This window comes from Ammospiza nelsoni, chromosome 8 (assembly GCF_027579445.1).
Source record: "Ammospiza nelsoni isolate bAmmNel1 chromosome 8, bAmmNel1.pri, whole genome shotgun sequence".
NCBI classification, from domain to species: Eukaryota; Metazoa; Chordata; class Aves; order Passeriformes; family Passerellidae; genus Ammospiza; species Ammospiza nelsoni.
Genome location: NC_080640.1, coordinates 15,486,424 through 15,509,840, shown reverse-complemented (window position 1 = coordinate 15,509,840; position 23,417 = coordinate 15,486,424). Strand labels below are relative to the sequence as shown.

The 23,417-nt window shown below is 38.2% G+C and overlaps 1 protein-coding gene across 11 annotated transcripts; it reads right to left on the bottom strand.

The window, feature by feature from the left end:
• Window positions 1–1,707: 1,707 nt before the first annotated feature.
• On the bottom strand, window positions 1,708–22,105 carry LOC132076497 (uncharacterized). Of its 11 annotated transcripts, none has more exons than XM_059477609.1 (13): window positions 22,061–22,105; window positions 21,429–21,618; window positions 21,151–21,227; window positions 16,493–16,568; window positions 13,005–13,136; window positions 12,010–12,133; window positions 9,661–9,721; window positions 9,512–9,558; window positions 8,995–9,070; window positions 8,045–8,146; window positions 6,591–7,502; window positions 5,691–5,801; window positions 1,708–4,558 (listed from the first exon to the last, which is right to left on the bottom strand). In XM_059477609.1, the coding sequence occupies exons 3-13, from the start codon at window positions 21,177–21,179 to the stop codon at window positions 4,246–4,248; spliced, it is 1,983 nt and encodes a 660-aa protein (XP_059333592.1). In that variant the 5' UTR covers window positions 21,180–21,227; window positions 21,429–21,618; window positions 22,061–22,105; the 3' UTR covers window positions 1,708–4,245. The 11 variants fall into 11 exon arrangements, with proteins under 11 accessions (XP_059333592.1, XP_059333593.1, XP_059333596.1 ...); XM_059477610.1 differs by lacking the exon at window positions 22,061–22,105 and adding an exon at window positions 21,721–21,863; XM_059477613.1 differs by lacking the exons at window positions 21,151–21,227; window positions 22,061–22,105 and adding an exon at window positions 13,778–13,962 and having other exon boundaries at window positions 21,429–21,769.
• Window positions 22,106–23,417: the final 1,312 nt, after the last annotated feature.

The window sequence follows — 23,417 nt, the reverse complement described above, 5'->3', positions numbered from 1 at the left end:
TGGATTCTCATTGGATTCTACAGGGAATATCATCAGGATATTATACTACACATAGACTAGATTTAAGGCTTAGAGAGAAGCCTTAATTAGTTTTAAGATCCCACATGACTTTACTTTAGGATTAGAGGTCTGAGTGCTCCTGTATTTTTTGATAACTGTTATTTACATCAGCTCACACATGCACAGCTCAGAAGACCCAGATAAGAAGTTGCCAGGAACTGCTCCTCCAGCATGTGTCCTCTTTTTATATCCACTAATCCTTCACCAGCTTTTTACACATGCACCTTTTGCACCTTTCTTCCCTCACAATGGTGACTCTCTCCCCCTGACACTTGCATTTTCATTTTCCCTCCTTCATTTTTCTTTTTTAAAACAATACTTTTCCTGTCCTTTCCCCACAAACCCTGCATTGTCTTCTCATCTCAGGAGGACAAACAATCAAGTTGTTTCCTCACCTGGTTCATTTTTGTCATCTGTTTTTCTGGCTCTCCACAAGAGGAAGAAAGGGAGCTGCTGGTTTGGTAATTGCTGTCCACTGGAACCAGTAAGGCACAGTCTGCTGACAACTGGAGCAAGTAACAGCCTGGAGAGGAAACAAGCTCTGTGGTTGGTGACAGCTTGGAAGCTATTGCTTTTAGTTTGCACACACATTTTAAATAAACTGCTCTTCACAGCAGCCAAAGACTCCTATCTCCTTGCTAAACCCCACATGGGGGATACCTTCCTTCTTAGCACTGAGCAGCTTCTTAGGCCACAAATGACCTTTGGGTGCCTGCATTTCTGGATGCTTCACATAAGAATTCTTTCTTTTAAGAAAGAATTGATCTTTGAGAAGATGCTGCTCTGGTCACTGAACTGCTGGTCCCAGCACACTGGTTGAGCAGTGCCCCCCAGATCAGATGAGTAACATCACTGATCATTCTTGCACACACAAAGAGAAAGCCTGCAGCTTGCTAGCAGTTACTTCAGAGCAAATAAACAGGGAAGGATCCCAATTACACTTGTGGCTTCTTGTAGGTCATTTACCTTTTGCCTCAGCTGAGAGAAAAAACAATCACATGCAAACCTTTCTAGCCCTTTCATAGGTAACCTTGTTCTTCACACAGGAAACTGAATGCTGTACACATTCAGTTAGATTACTACATATAAATTTAGTTTTATCCTTGTGTTCTGGTTTCCTGTTGGAGCTGACCTCTTCTTTTCCCAAGCCATTCTTGGGAATCAGCCTTCTACACAAAGCTCATGTGAATTTTCAGGGTTTTCCAGGAATCACCTGAACATTTCCTAACTCAGGATGATCACAGCTCAGAGCAAGCTGGCATGAAGGCTTCACCATCTGATAAAAATCCTATGAAAACAAGACATCAGGACAGCAACAGAAAAGTTTTCTGAGAGTTGAGTTCAACATTTCTATATATTAGAACTGTTACAACTTCTTTAAATAATTTCATGATCAGTCTGAATTTTCTGTATTCTTGTGTTTTTCTTCAGAATTTCACACTCAGGGCAGTGGGAAACCAACACTATCTGGCTTTTTATGCTCTGTGATACAACAACAACAGCTAGTTCTGTGTTTGCTGAGAACATACATGAAAGAGACCAACAAAATTTTATGGCCTTTTCATACAACTGTGAAATAAATAAAAGTATTGTGTTTTAGTTATGAGTGCTGCTGTAATGTAGTATTCCCTTTAAAAACAAGAAACATTTAATTTCATTCTCTATCATGTGAATTTAATTAGCAATTAAATAGTACAGATGTGAATACACAGTGATGAACCAATCTGTGGAATTTGAAATAAATGTCAGCTGGAGTTCATAACACATTATGTGGGCTTAGTTCTGCATAATTCCATTAGGAACAAGAGGGTGGAGAGCCTTATCCTAAATTATAAATAAATAAATACACAAACAAAACAATGTCTATTTCCATACAGACTTCTCAAAACCACTTGTGGAAACATCATGTCTAACAATATTCCCTGAAGAGAGGCATTCAACATAGGCAGCAAAGTGACATTTGTTTTGTTAGATAACAGAATTGCCCCACCTGGTTGTTTGCACCTGACCCTCAAAGGGTCCTGCAGGAACTGACAAGGGCTGGTAAGAGCTGCTGCTGATCTTAACTTCTTATGCCATATTTCTTCTTCACTGAGCCTTCCAGTGCAGCAGCTTTTCAGCTCTCCAGTCTGAAGTAGCAAAGGATTGACTCTAGGGTCACTGCAATCCTAAATAACAAACCCCAAAACAGAAAGGGCAAATGTTTTCTGCTCTTTATTCACTTTATGAATATTGCATACATAGTAGGAAAAAACCTCAAACAAATGCTTATAGTATCAGTCTGTAATTCTTGAGTCCCTGCTGGAAAATGCCAGGAAGGGTGGTTTTTGTTGATTTTTTAAAAGGATCTATAGTAGCCCATGTTGCAGATCTTTCTTGCTTCCAAATAAAGAAGTGTAGATAAAGATTCTCATCTTACAGCTCAAGTTAAAAAAAAAAAGAAAGCCAAGTGAAGGAACAAATGCCTTTTCATGACTTTTAGTGTTCAGTTCCACAACTGGTTTATATAGACAGGGCTTCATTCCTGAGACCACATGAATGAAGCTCACCATCAGATTTGATGGCAAATACAATTTAATGGGAAATACAAAGCTGCTGTGAAAATGAGAAAACTATTTACTTTGTACAATGAACAAAGCCAAAGTTGTTCTACCAGTTGCACAGGCAATGAAGCATTTGCAGTATGAATTTATACCTGTGGAGTCCTTTGACTTGGGGAACTGTTTGCATGTGTTACCAAACAACAGGAGTTACAAGATACTCCAATCTAGTTCTTATTTAGTACAGAACCACGAATTCAGAAATCTGGGTTTTATGCTGCCATTGAAAGCCAAAAAAAACTTTTCTGGGTTTTGGTACAAACACTTTTTTTCCCCAGTTTTCTAGAGTATACCTAGACTCTCTTGCTTGATGCTTTAAAGCTTTGCTTTTAAGGCAGTGTCTTAACTGTATGACTTAAGTAGCCTGCATTGAATTGTTTAATATAATGCTTGACCTTTATCCTTATTTACTGTGATGCCTTTTCAAGCATTACTTCGTTAAAATGTAATAGTAACGAAAGCTGTAGCTATTTCAATTTACCTAAGTGTAATAGTAATACTGTTTTTTATCCTAGGGAATGATTTCCTTATCCACAGCAGGAGCTCTAGGGGCTACTGGGCAGCTGCTGGCATAAATTCAGTTACTGTTTGTTGCACTGCCTTTGTGAGAGCCACAGGCAGTTCAGGAGACTGCTCAATACATGACCCTTAAAAGGAGCTCACCTGAAGAAATAAGTTTGCTGTTCTGATTACATTGCTCTGCTGTGAGAAGAAACTAGTAAACAACAGAACTGAGGACTGGGGCAGATGTGACTGACAAACAAGGAGGTGCAAGTACATGGGCACCAGTGTCCTTGGCCAGTCGAGACAGTGAAGGTGACATACATGACCTACCTTCCTTAGGATCTGTTGCTGAGAAACTGCTGAAATTTACCTGCAGTGGGCTGTTCTGAAACATAGATAACCTAAGGGATCAGGAAAAAATACACAATCAGGATGAAATATTCCAATTACTGAAAAGCAAGTTTGACATTTAGAATATTCAAATTCCAATTGTTTACATGTTCTTAGCAATCTGGGAAAAGTTCTGCTATGAAAAGAATGCAACTAGGTCAGTTCAGTGGATGGTACAGATAATATGGAAGTAAACTATGGTGCTGCAGTGACTTTTAGCAGTAATTCAAAGTTCTGTTTTCAAAACTGTACATAACCTGGCTTCATCCATTTCTAGTATTTTCCCTATACTTGCAATGCTAGTCTACCTGATAGTGCAGTGTTTTATTATGCATCTGGAAATCACATATATTTTAAAGAACTGTAAAACAAAAAACAAACACAATCACTCAGAAAGTTGTTTGTTTTAAGGGTTTGTTTCTTTCAGGGTTGCAATTTTACTAAAAGGAAGTAAAATTGCATCTCTGCTTTAATTCCATGTGTACAGAGACATTGTCTCCAATGACACTTAACAAATACAGCCTAATAAATTTAAAGACCCAAATATCAGTAGAAGCTAATCTTACAATAGAGACCTGTACTTTACTACTGAAATTTTCATTTAACTAATTTGCTTTAAAAAAAATTGGTCCAAATACAAAATAAAATGGGTGAAAGCAATTCTAAGCTGAGCAAACATTGTCCTTTTTGTTCAGTTCCAGTTGTAGTGGTCTCTTGGTGGTAAATCATAATGGGATCTCTCATCCTCTTCAGGTCCATAGTCTAGTGGCAGACCATAATTGTAATCAACTGTTACAACTGGTAATCTTTTATTTTGTTCCATGCTTCTGGTAGTTTCACCCTGAAAATGCTTTCTTTCATAGTCTACTGAACTATCTTCTTGGTGTATGGATGAAGATGGGTGCATTGTTCGTGCAGAGTATGGTGCAAATCTGTTTTTTCCTCTATGAAATTCCTCTGAGGGATGCACTCTCCTATTGTCTTCAGGACAATGTGGTCGATTACTGCAAGAACAAATATGAACAGTGAAATTCATAGAAACAAAGCAGTTGATTTATTGCTGACGGCCACCACTAGAAATGAACTGTGTCTAACACTGAAAGAACAATTCAAACCCTCATTCTCATTTTTAACCCCTGAAATTAAAATCCTCTCTGTGGATATTGCAAACTTGTTTGTATTAACTTTCCAATTCTAGTGATTAAAATTACAGCTCTTTACACTAAGTAATTCTACTAGATGAAGTTTTGTTTCAAGTGCTGTTTACAATTAAGATTACTGGTTTACTGAGGATATCTTTACCTAGGGGACTTTTTTCCTAAGTTTGTGTTTTCATTTTTGTGTACAATATGTAACAATAGCTCTCTAGTACATAGCCTCAACAGGCAATAATGTATTTTGTAAAATATTTTAATTATTAATTTTTCTGCAATAGAAGACTCACTCTCCTATAAAATACACACGGAATGGTCTAAAAATGCAGACACTGTATATATATATATATTTATATTTCAATTCTCTTTACTCTTAAATACCTTCCTTGCTTGGTAAAGTAAGTGGTGTATAAAGCCAATTCAAAAGAATCTTTAAAATTTTAAAATCTTCTCCCTTACTGAACCATAGATTCACTCAGACTGGAAAGGATCTCTAGAAGTAGCCAGGGTCACTCAAACTAAGTCTCATTAGATGAGTTTGTACAGGGGCTATGTCCATTCTTAAAGGATGTGGGACAATGGCTCTGGGTAACCCAGTTCAGTGTCTGCCCACCCTGCACAGTAAAACTCCTCAGCTCATTGTACACAGCACTTGAGTTAAATATAGCATCTGTGCTTTGCTTTTTTGCTCACTGACACACCATTTTAATGTTATGTAGTTCATTAGCTTGAACTGTGCTTGCCATGTCAATGATTACGTCAGAGATTCACACAATAATAACACTCAAAACTCAGTATCAATGGAAAAATTAGTCACATTAATTTGCTCAGTGCTCAGATCCAATGGGTTCAACTGCATTTAAGCAAAAATATTAACACAGATTTTTACACTGTGCAGTTAATTTGTATTTCTGAGCTGGAAACAGGGGGAGTAATACTACAAAGGTAAGTCAGAAAACAATGTATGATATCTGACACTTACCTGTAATTTCTGTTAAAGTCATCATTATCAGACCCGTAATCTCTGTGAAGTGAAGGAGATGAGGAGAAATGAGGTTCTGGTACATTTTCGTGGGAAGGAAAGGACTGACTTCTACAAATAACCAAAAGAATTGCATGTTAGGAAGACAGTTGTAAGATTTGGGGAAAAATACAGATCAAATGAAATAAAATATTTCTTCTTTTAAAATAGATTACTTAATAAAAATGGAAATAACTGTATTCATTTAATACCTCAAAATCATATGCTTCACTGTAATAACATTCTCTGTTTTAGCTGTACAATGAAACAAATCAAATTTAACTCGTCCAATGAATCTGAAATACATTCTGCAATATTAAAGGTATTTTGAAATATGTCAGAACCCTATAGGTTTATTAGTAAGTGATGTATGTATCTGTGAGAATATAATGCAAGTTCTGAAGCAGATTTCTAACAAATTATTAACTCATGGGATAAACAAAGGCAAATCAAACTTCTTTGTAGCACTCCTGTTTATCTGTTTGGCTGAAGGCATAAATAAAATTTCATATCCTCTTTTGTCCAGAGGCCTTCTTTTTAGCATAAGTTTCTGTACAAAACAAAGTAGGACAAGAGTTTTGTTTCAAGCTGACTAAAAGGCAAAGGAAACACAAATTTTAAAGACGCACAACCTTCTAATTAAGGAAACACTGGCTTTTGAAGCTGCAACACTCCAGCTTATATCAAACCCTAAGTCAAGTAAGTCAAAACAAGAAAAGTTAATGAACTGATCATTTATATAGAAAAAGGATGATTGATTTTTTTAAAAAATATTTTAAAAATTACTTCATTTAAGTTAAAACTGCTGAGGTTTACACTTTTATTCTCTATTTCTGTTCGTACAGCTCAAGGATGCTTTACCTGTCTGAACACCATTCACGTGGCAAGTCATTGTGGCCTGGATGATCATGAAAAGGTCTTGGCCTTTGTCCGTGCCCTGTATTACCATAATCAAAATCTTTTGATTGAGTCTGTTCCTGTAAGCCATCATAAGGCTGAGGGTCATGAAAAGGTCTGCACCTTTGTCCAGGACCTTTATTATCATAATCTTTCAGCTGCATCTCTGTTTTTAAGTCATTACGAGGCTGGTGATCATTGAAAGGTCTCGACCTCTGCCCACGACCCCTCTTAACAAATTCAAAATCTCCCAATTGCATCTGTGACTGCAAGCCATCATGTGACTCGTAGTCATGGAAGGATCTTAGTCTTTGGCCAGGACCTCTACTGGCAGAATCCAATTCTTTTAACTGCATTTGAGTCTGAAATTCATCATGAGATTGGTGGTCACGGAACAGTTTTCGCCTCTGGCCACGGCCCCTGCCACCGAAATCAAAATCCTTTGACTGCCTGTCTTCCTGGAAATCATTAGGAGATGGATGGTCAGGAAAGGATCTCTGCCTCTGCTCCCGTCCCCTGCTGAAGTCAAAAGACTGCCTGTCTGCTTGCAAATCATCATGAAACTGGTGCCCATGAAAAGGTCTCAAACTCTGTCCATGTCCCTTGCTACTGAAGTCTAGGTCCTTCAGCTGCGTGTCTTCTTGATAATCATCATAAAACTGGTGATCAGTAAAGGCTCTTTGTTCTGGTCCCCTGTTGTAGTCCCAATTTCTCATCTGCACTGATGCTCTTAATTCATCCTGAGTTTGATGGTCATGAAATGGCCTTCGTCTTTGTCCAGGCCCCTTATTAACGAAGTCAAAATCTCGCAGCTGCATCTGTCCTTGCAAATCATTGTGAGAGTGGTCATCATAAATTCTTAATCTTTTCCCAGACCTGTTAAGAAGTATTGAATATCATCCTTAAAAGTGCTACAAGTCATTAATGAAAACAATTCATTTTTTACCAAGAATTTATATGAAAGACCTTCATCAAATATTAAGGTATCAAAATTATTAATAATCCAAACTGTATGTAAGATTATAAAACCCTCAGTGTTAAAGCAGAAGCTGTGACAAACATTCAGTTGTAACTCTACAGTACTTGTTAAACAGGCAAAACCAGTGATTCAAAATTAATTAAAAATAACTGCAGATTATTGTAGAACAATGAAGAACGACAGGCTAAGTAAAACTGCATTTTCCTAAGTGAACTAATTACTTACAGACTTCTAACAGCATACATTCCCTTTCTCAGCCATATCTTGTTGCTGTTTTGTCAAATTCTGTAAATACATTTTACATAGATAGGCTATATTAATAAAATCTCTTTTGAGTATCTATGGTATTTTCAATAAGAAACAATTCTTTTGTGTTTTTTTGTTGGTTTGTTTTGGTTGTTTGGTTTTTTGTTTTGAATTCCATTTTTCAGCCTATTACCCCTGAAAATCTTCAGTTGGGAACCGCTCTACAGATCCTTCCATTGCATGTGGTGGTGGGATAATATCTTCATCTGCATCCCATACATCCATTCCAAGGTTACTAAGGGGGGGAAAAAATCTCAAATAAGCTTCCTTTTTTAAAGCATACTATTGACAGAGAAAAAACCCACTCCCATACAATTCTTCAGTTCTGAATGACAGAAATTTCATGTTAAGTAAACTCTACAGACAACTCAGAAAATATTAATCTCGTAAATTTATTTTTAAAATCCGACATGACTCTAACTTAATCTTGCACAGACTATGAAACAACAATAAGAGCAAAACAAAGGACCTTCAATTAACTGGAAAATAAACAAATCACTCAGGTATTAATTTTAAAATTCATTTACTGCTACAAGGCATCATTGGCACAATACTTTAGGAAGACGATGATAAACATAATGTTCTTAATCATCAGAGATACAACTACTGTGAACAGAGGGGACAAGAACAATGTTCCACTTTTCTATATTTTTTATTCTTAAAACCGTTCTACCATTTTTTTTTGTAGTATCTTGTTCTACAGTGCCAACAACAGCAGACAGATCACAGAGCTTACAAAGACACCTTTGCAGTGGCTCCTTTCCGTTTCTGAGAGAATACAGACTTAGTACATCATACACTTGTCACAGTATGATAAAAGCACAACAATGTTCAGTAGTAGCTGTCAGATTAAAAACAATCTTTCAAACCATATACACTGGAAAGATGAACAAAGTACCCTGCACTTCATGTTATTCATCTGATAATACACAAACTACTACACAGACGTTTTACATCTATGTGTAGTTTCATATTAGAGGTTTAAGAGGGAAGTATTTTGGCTTAGGACTGGAAATGAACTTTTAAAAATGCCAGGAGACATACTGGAAGATCTCAAGCACACAACTAAAAGCTTTTGCTCACCTTCGCATGGGCTGCGTCCTGAGATCTGTGAGATACACAAGGCCATCCATACGGTGACCTCTGGCATCACCAAATGCTAGAGAAAAGAAAAAAATACAGTCTCATGAAATGTGGTCAAACTGAGCCAAAAAAATGTGAAAGGCAAGTTTCTGTTCCACATGAGATGCTGAATTTGAAACAATTCTAACTTGGTATTAAATATTTCAGCAAGCTGGCTTCATTGCAGCATTTTTGAAAAAGACCCCTGAAACTAGTAGTGGTAACAAACTATGAGTGAAAACTCTTTCAAGTAAAACTAAAAAAATTAAGCAGCTAAAACATACTCCCCCTATGCTGTCAATCTGCTATTGCTCAAGTCCTGCCTGGAATAGAATCAACAGTTGGCTATAAAATCTTCTATATAAGTCAGCACATGCAATTGCTGAAAAGATACTAAAACAGAATTGTTGTATTTGTGAGTTTTTAGTAATTGTAAAGTACAACCTGACATGTGCCTTAGTTCAAAATATATACCTACCCTGAATTGCTGCCTCTGGATCCCAGCCTTCAACATCTATAAGATACCTGAAGAAAAGTATGACTATGTTATTGTCCCAAAGGGAATAGAGAGTAATATAAGGATGTTACTTTTTGTGAAGAATAATTTCTGCTTTTATACAGCCTTACCTACATATAAGATAGCCAGTTCTATTAATTCCGTTAGTACAGTGCACACCAATGAGTTTCTCTGTCAAAAAAGGAAAGAGTCTTTAATAATCCAGAAAGTGAAATTAATAGAAAGCTAGCACAACTTTTTTTTTTTTACAAAAAAAAATCTCTGCTTTTCTAGCAAAGTACTAATAAATAATGCTGGCTATTTACAAATTCTACTGTCATGCCTGTAAAACAAGAGACACGTCCAGATAAGACACATGTCCTCTCCATGCTGGATCTCCAGCAGCTGTTAGCTCACTACTTCCAAACCTGTGATGGCTGAGATTGACTCTGCAGAATGTAGAAAAAAAGAGAGCGATGGCAGGTAAAGCACCTAACCTCAGCCATTGCAGTAACAGGAGAAAAAGAATAAAATACAGGTTTGAAAGCAAATCTCAACAAGCAAATGTAGATCTGAGGAACTTAAATTACACATAATGCACCTGAAAGTATAAAAAGCTTAGGAGCATAATACATGGAGGGAAAAAGGATCAGTAATCTCTACAGAAATATTTTTTAAAAATATTATTGGCCAAAGGCTAAAAAGCAGAATAACTTACTATTGCCAGAATGTTTCAAATGACAGAAACAAAGAAACTCTAATACAGTCATGCAAGGCACTGGTAAAACCCCATCCAGACTATTTATATTCATATTGAAATGTAATGAAAAACAAACAATTAAAAAAAAATATGTATATAGAAAGGGCTACTATGTTGTTCATAAAAGAAGGAAGCTTGTCTTAGTCTGTAAAACCAATCTGAGATACTGAATGTAATAGTGGGGACAGAGAACAACAATAAAGGGCAAAGCTGGTAGAAGAATAAATGCATAACTGATTAAGTTTTAGGCTAGATTTTTGAAGAAAAATGATCATCATCAGAAGAACAGAGTTTTGGCAGAGACAGTAGTGACAGATGGTCTTTGAAACAGGACATTGATAAACTTTTGAATGACATAAAATATAACTGAGAGAAAATGTGTTTGCCACAGATCACGACAGTCTAATTGCCACAGAAATTCATTCCAAGTTGATGTCCTAACAACTCAAACACCAAAAAAGAACCACCTTCTTAAAAAGTATTTGTAAAAGGAATTCTGAGATATTTTAGGGATTATCTAAAACAGAGGCCAAATTACAAGGAGGAAAGTTCTCTCAAGTCAGAAGTTACATAAGCTCTGTCAAAATGCCCTTACAAGCTATAACTGCATGTCAACATCCAGTAACAAATCAAGAATTGATTCTCTCAAGATCAGATTCAGATACACACTATTCTATCACACAAAAATGCACTAGATCCAAACCAAAAGAAAACTAATAATCACCAGGTAATTTCCTTAAGCCAAAAAAGAGCAAAGGAAGAACTAACTTCCTGAGCAAGCACAAAGGCTTTTTCTTATACTTTTTCATCTTCCCAGCAGTTCTAATTCAGGCTCTTATATCTGAAATTAAGGTCAGAACTTTTTCACAAAACAACTGATCAGCTACAGGAAGACCCTGGTTACGCTTTGCAGTAAAAACTGTATGCACTTGGGCAGTTAATATCTCTACTTTCTCAAAGAGAATGCCAAAGGAACCACAACAAACATCACAAAAAGGCATGAAAGAATGGTCCACCATTACTGGATAAACAAACAGGTAAAATCTGCCTAATCTGCTCATTACCAAAAGGAGTGGGAAGCTTAAAGCTACAAACACACTATAGCAAAACACACATTAAATTATTTTCACAAAAAGCATCTTATCTAATCTCAGCCAAGAACTGTCCTGTAGCACAGACACTGAAACAGCAGCACAGCCACACTGTGGAAACACCGACACCAGGTCTGTAATCAGATTTTCAAGAACTGCTCAGATCTGAGGGCAATAATGGACTCCTAAGGCACAGAACACTACATCAGACTGAAGCTGCTCACACAGATCAGTGCCCAGTGCCATCAGAGACCCAGTGCTATTCCAAGCACCCACCATGGGCAGGCAGCTCCAACACTCACTCAGCTGATGGTAAACAATTGGGTCACACGGAGGAAGGCCTTGCTGCAGTTACTTTGACACATAATACAAATGTAACACTATTAGGAAGCACGTTTAAGTTACCAGTCATTTTTGAAAAAAAACGTGTTTTGATTGAAAAAAAAGATACACAGAGGTTTGCATAATGGATCTTATCATGATAATGAAGTGGAAAGTGCTGCAAAAAGCCCAAGCCCGAGTTCCCTGGTGTCATACATTTTATTGAATATTGAAAGTAGTAAATGACATGGTTAGTACTGAAATAAAATTTTGGTGAGTTTTTTTCAGTACAGGATGCTGATATTTACCATTTCCTGCATTTTCCCAAAGGAATTTTCTGACCCACTTTTTGAACTGTAGGATAGTAGCATTATCAGGGACTTCCAGTCCAACAGTGTAAAGTTTCTTATACTGCACACTTTTAGGTAAATCCTAACAAAAAAAAAAAAAGAAGAAAAAAGCAATGGTAAAAAATACTGAAGTCTTGCAACAATGAGAAACCTTAATCAGTATCCAACATAATGACAATGTAAACCAGTTGTTCAAATCCTGAATAGGAACTGAAAACAATCTCGACACAATTTTATAGAAATAAACTCTCAGAAACTACCACTAACATTTCTACATTAAAGACCATGTCAGACAAGGAACAGTTTCCACATAAGATTTATTTATCCCTACTAATAAGGCTGCACATTAACTAAGGGAGTAGTGAGTAGTTTCTTGGCATTCCATTCTAACCCATTTTTCAATTATTAGGAGTATTTGTCCCTCCTACCCACAACCATGTACACACTCAAAAATTCACTCCCTTAATTCCTAGAGCCCATGTGCATACAAAGATTTGCATTTTGATATAACAATGTCATTTATTCTCCTTTTCAACAGGAGGCTGATTAATCACAATTGTTTGAACCATCCAGGCAAAAACTTTTAAATTGATAAAGTAGTTTAAAAATGTACACCTTCTTAAGTGGATTTCACTGAGGATCAGTAAAAAGAACTAGCTAGGAATAAATGAGAATATCTTCAGGACACAGGATACAACACTTCTGCACTTTTTGTGCAGTGCCTGGCACTGAAATCTTCATCCATTACTGAGTTACCATAATACTAATCAGCCATAAATGCAACTAGCTGGGAGAATGAGCTATCTCCTCTGTGATAAAACATTTATTTTCTACTGGAGACATAAAAGTAGTCTAGATAGCTTGTCTATCCAAATTCAAGGTAAGAAAATGTATGAACACTTTAAAACAAAAGTTGCAGAAACTATTTCACATTTTTGTTAGGCTTTTGTTACCTTAACTTCATAGTATCGGGTGGTGTATGTTAAATCAATAATTAATCCAAGCTCCACATTTAGGGCTTTCATTGCAGCAATTAAGTCTTTTGGTGTAAATTTCTGGGTTGGGGTAAGCCTCTGGTTAATTGCCTAAAAAGAAAATGGAAAAGAAACATATTCTTTTTACATTCTAATAGTAAGACATTTGTAATATTCAGCTGTTTTAATTAGTACTAGGAAACATCAATATTTAAAAGAGAGTGTTTAATTATCAGAACCACATCCATGTATTATACAGGTAAGAGGAACCAAAAAGAAAGCAAAAATTTATGTATTCCTATTTAGATGAAAATGCAAGGCAATGCATTTCTGCTTGTACAGTGTAACAAACGTTATTGAAATTAGCTATAACTTGACAGACACAAAAATTCTGAAAACTGCAGCATGTATATATTGATTTTTATATAACTAAACACACCAAAAAGCAAAACACTACAATCTACTTCCCCCAAATTTTGTCCTGCACAGTAACTCAAAACTAGAAGTGCATTTCATATAAAACATAAGAAATTGTGACACAAGAGTTCATTTCTAAAGGCTTAACTTTCTTCCCACAAATGTTGTGCAGACATTTTTATCCCTTCTTCATCTCTTGACAGAGTGTACTTGCATATCATTTAGCACTGGGGAATATTAAGTAAGACCAAATATCGTGACTAAGAAAGCTGTGTGTTGGTGGATAATGAATAATTCATTTCATTTGACAAACAGTGAGAAAAATGTTTACTCACCCTATTGTAGCTGTGGTTTTTGAAATGTGTTCTTCACTTTAGGTATGAAAATGGCTCATATACTCAAGACTGGATTTTCTCTGAACAGTGCACTTGTCCATTGTGAGAGCCTTTTGACACAGGCTCAGCCAGAACCAATAAAGACAGTGGCAAAAGATGCAGCAGCCTCAACCACCTGTCAGTTCCTTTGTCAACAAGAAATTCAACAGACTGGACTCAGAACTATTGGAAAGGAAGGCAGCCACAGACCACATACTTCTTAGAACCACAGATGCTATAGGGTAACTAACCATTCCTTGTTTTGACTGTACAGATTCTAATGTAAAATGCTAGCAAGAACTTGAGTCTGGAAATAGAGACAGGAAACTGAAGTAAAGAATAAACAGCAGGGCAGTCATATCAAAGCTGGTATGTGATTAGGAAGCTTGAGCTGAAAAGGAGGAGGAGGATAGAAAGGAAGTAATAAAGTATTCAGTCCTGTGTATTTCAGACATCAGTGCATTGCTGAAAAAAGTGGATGTTGTAGAAATTTAAACAAAATGAACATGAGTCAGTTATGGCACTGCTACTCAGCAATGACTCTTAGTCTAAGAAACTGAATTTAACAACTTTGAGGTGACAAAGGTGAATCTGCAAAAGGTCTATGGTAGAATATTAAAGAATTTTTACTATATGACATGACAGAAACTGAGGAGGAATGTAATTTACAAAAATAAGGTATCTCCAAACATATTGATTAAGTAGACAGTTATATGTGTTACGAAACACTATGTTTCGAAAGGCTCTGGAATTTTCTGAAAAACTCTTGCTGACTATTCAGTAGTTTAGGTGCTTAATAGGGCTTTGAGAATGTGAGAAATCCAAACCAATTCTAAAAATCCTCCTAATGGCATGGGAAAGAACTTGCCCAATTCTTACTACACTACAAGTTACTGTTAGCATTATAATGGTGATGCGAAAGGAAAGACAGAAAATCCTTCCAAGTAAACATATGATCTTTACTAACAGCACATCTTCTAAGATGACAACCCTGTATCTTCAAATACTGAAAATATGTTGTCTCCCTTTGGAAGAAATCACCAATCAAGTTCCTAATACACAGCAAAGAAGCAAACTGCTGCATATTTAAGAGGTCTGTTCCACCAATTTAATAAATAATAGGACTTTCAACAAACTACAACCAATCAGGTCTTCAGCATTTTCAGACAGATTTACTGACCACCTCTGCAAAGCCAGTCACACATTTTATGTGTGTTCTGCCACAAACTCTGTGGCCTTCAAGCACACAGTCTCTGGCAGACTTGTCATTTCTCTGTCTGGCATAGTTGAAACTGAACAAGCTGAAGGGACAGAAATGTTACAGATTTTGCATCCTTGGGTACCAGACTTTATGTCTGGCCAAGACAGCTTCCCAGAACACAGATCTACGCCCCAGTGAGATCAGTAGGACAGGAAATGAGTAACAGGCTGATGTGGAGTGGTCCTTGTGGCAAGAGTAAAGAAGCCAATTATAACTCTACTGGATTTTATATCCACAGCTTGATTTGTTGACTGGCAGTCTTGGTGGAAAATCACACAACTGCTGTACAATCCATCCACATCTTGGAGAACATGACATGTTAAGTATGACACCCTTGGTGTCCAAGGAACCAATCCATCATCCTAAAGCTGTAAAGGCAGCTGCAGGAAGCAAATCCTGCATTTCACTTCAGTCATTCCTAATAAAACTGAACTGAATGGCGACTGAAAACATAATGGGTAGTAATATACCCAAAGAACCAAAATTTTTGTGGATGGATACTAGAGAGCAATCTGAAGACAAAAGCTTAGACAGAACATTTCCCTTTAACTGCTAGAGTTATGTCAGACCACTGTACTTTAAAAGTGCTTGGAAACATTTATTTTCTCCGTATCTAAAGCAAGGACTTGTAGAAGTCAATTTATGCTGCACTTGTCCTATTTGCCCTTTGGTATAAATTAACACTAATTTGCCCTATGCCTCCAAAAAGGCCTAGGCACTAAAGAACTGAACAGTCTCTACAACACAACCTCCACATATTGTAGAAACAAAGAATTTAAAGATTTAACTCAGTGTATTTAATAGCTTAGGATGGCACTTCAAGCAAGCAAGACTCTAAAGGAAATACTAATAAAAGTACTTCATAAACTAATTAATTAGTAAAATAGGAGAAATCTATGAAGACTTCTTTTTTTAGCTATAATACATTCCCACCAGATTCACTGAAACTTTTTGCTTATGAAATTGCCAATTTGGATCTATAGTTTTACAAGTTCTGCAGTGGCTGGTATCCTTCAATGAGTGCTTAATTTCCATAAAATTATACTTTGGCTTACATTGCCTAGACTGTTATTCATATCATAAACTCTTCCATATGATTTTCTTAAAACAGCCATGAAAAGATATTTAATAAGATTATGAATTTAGACACTTAATAGTTATCAAATGAAGTATGCTGATTGATTTAGAAGCTTGATTATTTTTAAAAGATAAATAAAAAGTGTAACATCAGAAATAAAGAAAAATAATAAAAAATATAGAATATTATTTTTAAAAGCCAGATGGTTGAAAGGCTTAAATCTGAATAAATTATTTTTTTAAAAACTTTCTTGAAATTTGCATGTATAGTCATGCTATTTTTTATTGCTTTTGCAGTTTAACTAATACAGCCAATTTGCAGTTACTTTTATACATACCCCTTTTAAAGGTACTTTGAATGCAATAAATCTCGTTCCTGGAATAGGCTGTCCAACTGGTGTCAAACTCCGCCATCTGGAAGGAAAGAAATATTGAAATATTACATTTTAAAGAATTTCAAGTTGCATGATTCAACAGAGGACACCCTCAGCACAAAGCACATAAAAACTGCTGCTATCATAAAGCCTAATTAGGTCCCCAGATTTGCAATTATTCCATGAAGCAGTTTCAAAGTATCATCAGGACGCTTGAAAAGAATCTTTTTCCTTCCTTCTTCTTCAACTTCAGGAAATTCCTCTCCTCAAAATGGCAGAATAACATTTACAAACATGTAGCATCAATATAAGGCAAAGCAGATGTGTAAAGTTCAACAGGTAAAAATGTATTGTTGTAGTTGGTGGGCATTTTTCAACCTGACTGAATCAAACACCTTAAAAAAGTTGCCATAGGCACACATCAATCATTTAATTGACAATGAAATGCAAAGTTTACTTTCATTAACAATACAGATACTCAGTATTTTCCAAAAATGTTTCCTTTTTAATATGCTTCTTTTTCAAAGAAACACTCTTGATTGAACTTTCTCTCACCATTTTGAAAAATAGAGACTATTCCATCACAACAAAACTTATCACAAATCACCAATAAGAAGACTTGTTACAACACTCAAAACACCTGTAATTCGAAAACCACAAAGAGCTGGTATGCACAAGTTCTGCATTGTGCTGAAAAAGCTCTCCATATATAGTATTTCAGAGATTTCAGTTTTTAAAAAAGGATGAAAAGCATTATCTGAAGAGGAAAACAAGTCAATCAGCAGATCAATTTTACCTTCAAAGAGGTTTACTTTCTAAACTCTGAACTATTATTTCTTCTTCTGCAAGTGCAAGTTGTCTCTATAACCTAACAAGGTGTAGCTGGATGACTTAAAATCTACACAGAATTTTTGCATTTATCTGCACAATCAGCAAGAAACTCAAAAGCTGCTGACAGCTCTATGGTAGAAAATGAGCAGAAGGCACTTTTCATCAAAAACATAAAGGGTATGTGTTCCATGTTATCTTTAAAATGGTATTTAAAAAGGAAATTTCAGCACACTCTGCAGAACTAAAAATAAACCCAGCAGATTGAAATTAACCAAAGATTAGCCACAGAGATAAGTTCACATTTCTTCTGTTTTCAACAAAGGAACATGGCTGGGAATTAAAAGTGGCCTGGACTAAGGAACGTCAAACTCTTACAGAGTAAGTACAGATAAAGGCAGAATGATCCAACGTGATCATCTGCACATGGTCACATAAACAGCAATTACAGGAGCAAAGCCTCACCTAAGCATTTTAGCAGTGTGAGTGAGACTTGTGACACGTGATCTGTGTCCTGCTTGAACGTGAGTGGAAGCAAGAAGGGCAGGAGTCAGAGCTGTTATCACACGAGTTGGCACCATCATCGTCCCTGTACCAGGGACTAAGAGCAACAGAGGAGTGGAAACCAGGCTGGGCATGAAGAAAACTGATTATGGATTACATCCAGCTGCATATTTTATCTGCTTTGGTTTTAAATAATATAGCCAGATATGGAACAAGTGTTTTTCTCATAATTTATTTTGACATTAACATTGTTAAGGTCATATGGAAGCTTTAATTTCCAGTAAAATGTTCTGGTTTAGAACTGATTCATTGTAAGATTTACTTTTACAACTACTGTCACCTCTAGCAAGACCATTTAGAAAATACTACTTGGAACCTCTTTTCCCTTTTTTTGGCCACTGATACTGCATGATATACATGCAGCCTGATTTTCCAATTGACTTCCATACCTCTATAGACACTAGATTCAAAACTGATGATAGGAAATACTTTTACAAATAAAATATCATCCTTCTCTCCCCCTCACTGTTGAACATGCACAATCCATTATGCCACAGTATTTAATATTCCTGTCTAAATGAAAATGCTGATGCTTTAAGTCTGGACAGAAAAAAATCAGTTAAAGAAGTATATTTATAGTGGATTGGCAAAAATAATTCAGCTTTGCCCTTCTAACAAAAAGACCCCACTCAGTATTTTTTATACTATTCAAGGGAAACTTGCCAGAAGGTGACATTTCTGCAGATGCTCTTCAAAATTGGAGTTTATGTAATTATACACACAGCAGGATTTTGGATGCTGAAGCACAAATGAGTATAAATTTGTAAAAACATCATAGTATTTTGTGACTTGTTAGGCAGCTTGGACTGTCTGATTCTTCACTAAAACATTAGAGTATACAACTACTGAAGGTTAAAACCAGTTCAGACACTGTGAAGAACCAGAACTTGACTCCATGTGGAAACTGCAGTGCAAGGAGTCACTTGAACCCCTCTTTTACATTGATGTCTCATTTTGCTACAAAATTAGTGCCAGCACTATTTTGTAGGTTTAAGACTGCAGTGGACACTACACCATAGCTCTGCTCCAAGACATTACTAGTAAAAAAGAAATACAATTTCCTCTACCATAGAATGGCTTGGGTTGGAAGAAGCCTTAAACATCATCTAGTTCCAACTCTCCTGTCACAGGAAGGGACACTTTCCACTAGACCAGGTTGCTCAAAGACACATCCAACCAGCCTTGAAAACACTTGCAGGGAAGGGCACCCAGAACTTCTCTGGGCAATCCATTCCTGTGCATCAACATCTTTATAGTGAAAAATTTCTTCCTTACATCTGATGTAAGCCTCTTCATCTTTAAAGTCATTACCCCTTGTCCTAAAAAAAGGTTCACCATTTCTTGTTTAGTTGCACTATTTCTACTTACCACCTTAACTGAAACCCCCAATTTATTGTATTGCTTGAATTAGCATAATGAAGTCTGGATTAAAAGTGTTAAAAATTGAGGCACTAAGAGGAAGACAAAAGATGCCAGTATTTAGTGTCACTCTCCTTATCTCTTGCAGAACCATTAAACCCAAAGAGTTAGAGTATTGCTATTACAACATGGAGACTGAGGTTGTGCTTCCACAGTCTGCACTGTCTGCACTTGTCCTTATGCTCCAGGGTACCACAATCCCACTTCTGCCAACACCTATTTGTGGGGCCAGTGAATTGCATATGCAGGATGACCCAGACTCAAACTAGTCTCCTTAAGTCCCTTCCAGGGTTCACTTCTGTGTCTTCCTGGCTTACTGAACTGACAGTGAAGAACATGCTGTGCTAGCACAAGGGTGACATCCACATCCTGCTGCATGAGACTGAGGGGCTGACAAGGCCTTCAACTTCATTACTGCCAAACCCCAGTTACTGTGGATGTCTAACTTTATTTCTTAGCAGTATAAAAACTATCTGGAGAACTTGAAAGCACTTCAGTATCAGGCACTTTGTCAAAAGGTGATATTAACTTTATAACCAAATATTTGACAGTAGCTGTTTCTCTCCCTGAAAGGTATTAGTTTCCAATTGAAGAAGTCAAAAGTACAGTCCATGGATTCTTCCATACTTAAGAAATCCGTGTAACCTCACAGCTCCTCCAGTTCAAATGCGAGGGGGGGATAAGAAAGGAGAAACGAGCACTTGATTCTCAAAGTTTTAGTAACAATTTCCAAGGATGAAGAAAGCAAGGGCAACTAATTGTTTTCCAATTTCTGAATCACTGTTTAAAAACTAATCCACTTTAGCTCACATCTAACATGTAACTGAAATTGCATAGAAATTTTCAGATAAAGACATGTTTAAACAGGTTTTTTTAAAAGTTTATTCTAATTTTAATCCTTGAGCTTGTCAGCCATGCAAACTCTTCCGCTTCTTTATTTTTTAAATTCTGTTCATCTTTTGTTTTTATTTACTGGTTTTTGGCCCAACATATATTACAGGAGTGCATGTTTTTTCTATCTTATTACTCCTCCTAAGAATGCTCTTAATAAACCTACTTAATAGTCCCCCTGAAACCAGCACAATGTAATTCTTTCCTCAAATAATGTATAAACTGCAAGTTATTGCCCCACTACAGTGTGCTGTTATCTCAGCATACCCTCCTATCCAAAAGTTTGTACAGATGCCATCAAGAACACATAGGTTAAAACTCTTAATTTGGACTTCTTTGCTTGTGCTTTATTAGAGCTGAAGAATAGAATTGTATCTGTTTTAATTGACATCATTCTGTGGTCCACATATGCACTCCAATCAAGTCATTGCAAGGCCTGTATAGTGCATTTAGAATAATTTGGGATTATTTTTGCTGATACAACATTTCTGTCATACTCTTGTTAGAAACAAAACCACGAGATGTTTCTGGATCCGAATTCACAAAAATATTCCTTGATCTTGTGCATGCAACCACCTGCTCCCATCTTATCAACTCTTTGGCCATTCCTAGTAGCAAACACGAGTAGCCAGGAGTATGGACTACTCTCCCATTTCCCAAGTAAACACACTTGGGAGTAAAAAGATTAGGAAGAAGGAACTGTGTGCGGCCGGTGAAGGAGAAGTGTTTACAGACAGGCTGGAGCATTATACTCACCTGGGGAATGAATGGCTGGGCTGCTCCTGTCTTGGAGAAGATACCTACCTTAACCTGTCTGTAGGTGGTGAAGACGCTTGAGGCAAGAAAGCGCCTGGGGCAGTCAGTGCCCCTCTCTGTGGGATGCCCGCTCCTGCCTCTTGCTTAGTGTGAGGGATACTTACCCATCAGGGATAGTGTTCTTCTTTACCATGCTGAAAGCAGGAGCAGGCAGAGCAGGAGGCAGCGGTGAAAGTGGGCACTGCAGCAAAGGAGAGAGAACCGCGCGGTTAACACGGTGCTAATCTCTTTCTCCATCAGCGGGCCTTTGCATAGGGCTGAGTCTCAAGTAAAACAAACCAAGCAGCCAGCCAGCTTGAAGCCGTCCTGAACAAGTTCTGCACCTTGCAAGCTAGCCTACTTCTCCACTGCTACTGCGCGACAAGAGGGAAAGACAACTCACCTCTCCTCTCCAGGTGATCACAAGAAAGAGAGAGGAGAGGCGCAGGTTTCTCTGTAACTCTGGCAGCAGCGCTGCAGGCACGAAGATCTTCCTGGCAGTCCTTTCTGTCCCACTCTGCGGCTCGGAGCCGTCTATTCCGCCCTTGCGCTCCCAGTTAGAACCCGTCTCAAGGAGAAGAACCTCCAGGTAGCTGCAAGAGGCGAGGCCGGCACCTCAGCAATGGAAGGACCATCACCTGCGCCCCCCTAACCTACAGCGGTCCGACCCCGCTGGACGCCGGGCGCCCGCCGACCTTGGGGGGCCCGGGCTGGGAGGGGGGCGAGGGGAGCGGCCCCCATGGCCCCGCTGCACGGATGATGCTGATGAGGCTGCCCCTCACAGCCGCATGTCCCCGGGGCAGGACCGGCTGCGGGGCCGGCCCAGGGCTCGACACCGGCTGAGCTCGGGGCAGGGACAAACAAGAGACCGGGGCGGGGGGAAGTCGCGGCCCGGCAGCGGGGGGCGGGCAGGCGGCTGTAGAGGGAGGCGGGCGGGCTGTGAGGGGAAGGGCGCGGGCTGCACACGGTGACGGGGAAGAGCCCGTGCGGCGGCGGGGCGGGGCGGAGAGGAGCGGGGCTGCGGGCGGCCCGTACCCGGACAGGATTTCCCTGGCGGAGGAAGGAAAGGCTGGTGCGACACAGAACCTTCCCGAAAGGGCCGCGACTGCGCCTGCGCGGCAGCGGCGGGGCGGGGCGGGGCGCGGAGCGCGGGGAGCGCGGCCAATGGGGCGACGGGCGGCGGCGGCTCCGCGCGTGCGCGGGGCGGGGCGCGGAGAGGCCGGGCCGGGCCCCGGGAGCGCCGCATCCCCGGGAATGGTGGTGCGGGGTTGTTCGGCTGGATGTGTGGAGGTACACCGCCTCCGGTAGTCACGGATGTGCAAGTGATGTCGATTTAAAAAGGCAGCTAATCATCTCTCTTGCTTAAGCCAATTTTAAAAGTTCTTGACATTTGTTATTGCCGTGTGCTCCTGCACGCCGCTCTGACGTGGTGTCTGTGGGAGGCAGCAGGGATGGTTGTCAGTATCAGAAGCACGTTCTGAAAAGTTAAACCATGATTTACTGTGAAACAGCTGTTGTAATGTTGGTCGTCAGAATTTTTTTGTTAATATGTTTTTATTTCTGCTTGATACGGTATCCTTTCCTACGGCTCATGGAGCAAGTACAGTAAATATGCTAGGCATATCTTTTTTTGACTGTTTTTCTTTGCTCTGTAGTATCTTTTTTCCTCAAAGACTTCCTTCAGTCTTCAGTAAGTTCTTTGGGGCAGCAGTTCTGAGGTGCCTCATTTATGGAATTTACAAATCCCCTTTCTATATGCTGCTAATGATGCATTGGATGCATTGGATGAGTCTCTTGGTGCTCAGTATAATCTGATAGATCACGCCTCTTCATTTCTTTCAGTATTATTTAACCTTTGACCATTTTTTAAAATTTCCTGTATAATCACTAAACATCAGCACTTATATTTTTAATTGAATCATTCATTGAAGTTCATTTTAATCTGAAATCTTTGGGATGTCAGTAGAAATTGAAAAGGACAAGAGAGAACATTTTGTTAATAACAATGCTGCTATAGATCAGGAATATGTCTTGGTTTTGAATGTGTGGATTTGCATAACCATAGCTGAGAGCGGAGTCCTTTTTGAAAAGGGAAAACTTGCATCAAGTGATGTGACTTGGACTTTTTACAAATAAATATTTGTGTTTTTTTGGGGGATGCTCGTAGGCAGTTTGGTTATATTGATAGATTGAAAGAAGACGAAGTAATTATGGCTGAGCCGTGCCTATAAACCAAAGATCTTGGAAAAATGACCTTGACTTTCAGAAAAAAATTAAAACAGCCCTCTGAACAACATCTGTGTTTTCTGTTCAGCAGTACAGTGTGACACTACCCAATACTTCTCATCCGATAAATGTTAAATATAGGTTTGAATGTGGTAGATTCTTTACA

What these genes read in the sequence shown, in the direction of transcription:
- LOC132076497 (XM_059477609.1), bottom strand. Translation starts at nt 21,179, where the DNA reads ATGGTAAAGAAGAACACTATCCCTGATGG. An exon ending in CCCGATACTATGAAGTTAAG is followed by an intron (nt 12,134 to 13,004) that starts GTAACAAAAGCC and finishes TTTTTTTGTTAG; the next exon opens with GATTTACCTAAAAGTGTGCA. An exon ending in AGGACGCAGCCCATGCGAAG is followed by an intron (nt 8,147 to 8,994) that starts GTGAGCAAAAGC and finishes TCCCCCCCTTAG; the next exon opens with TAACCTTGGAATGGATGTAT.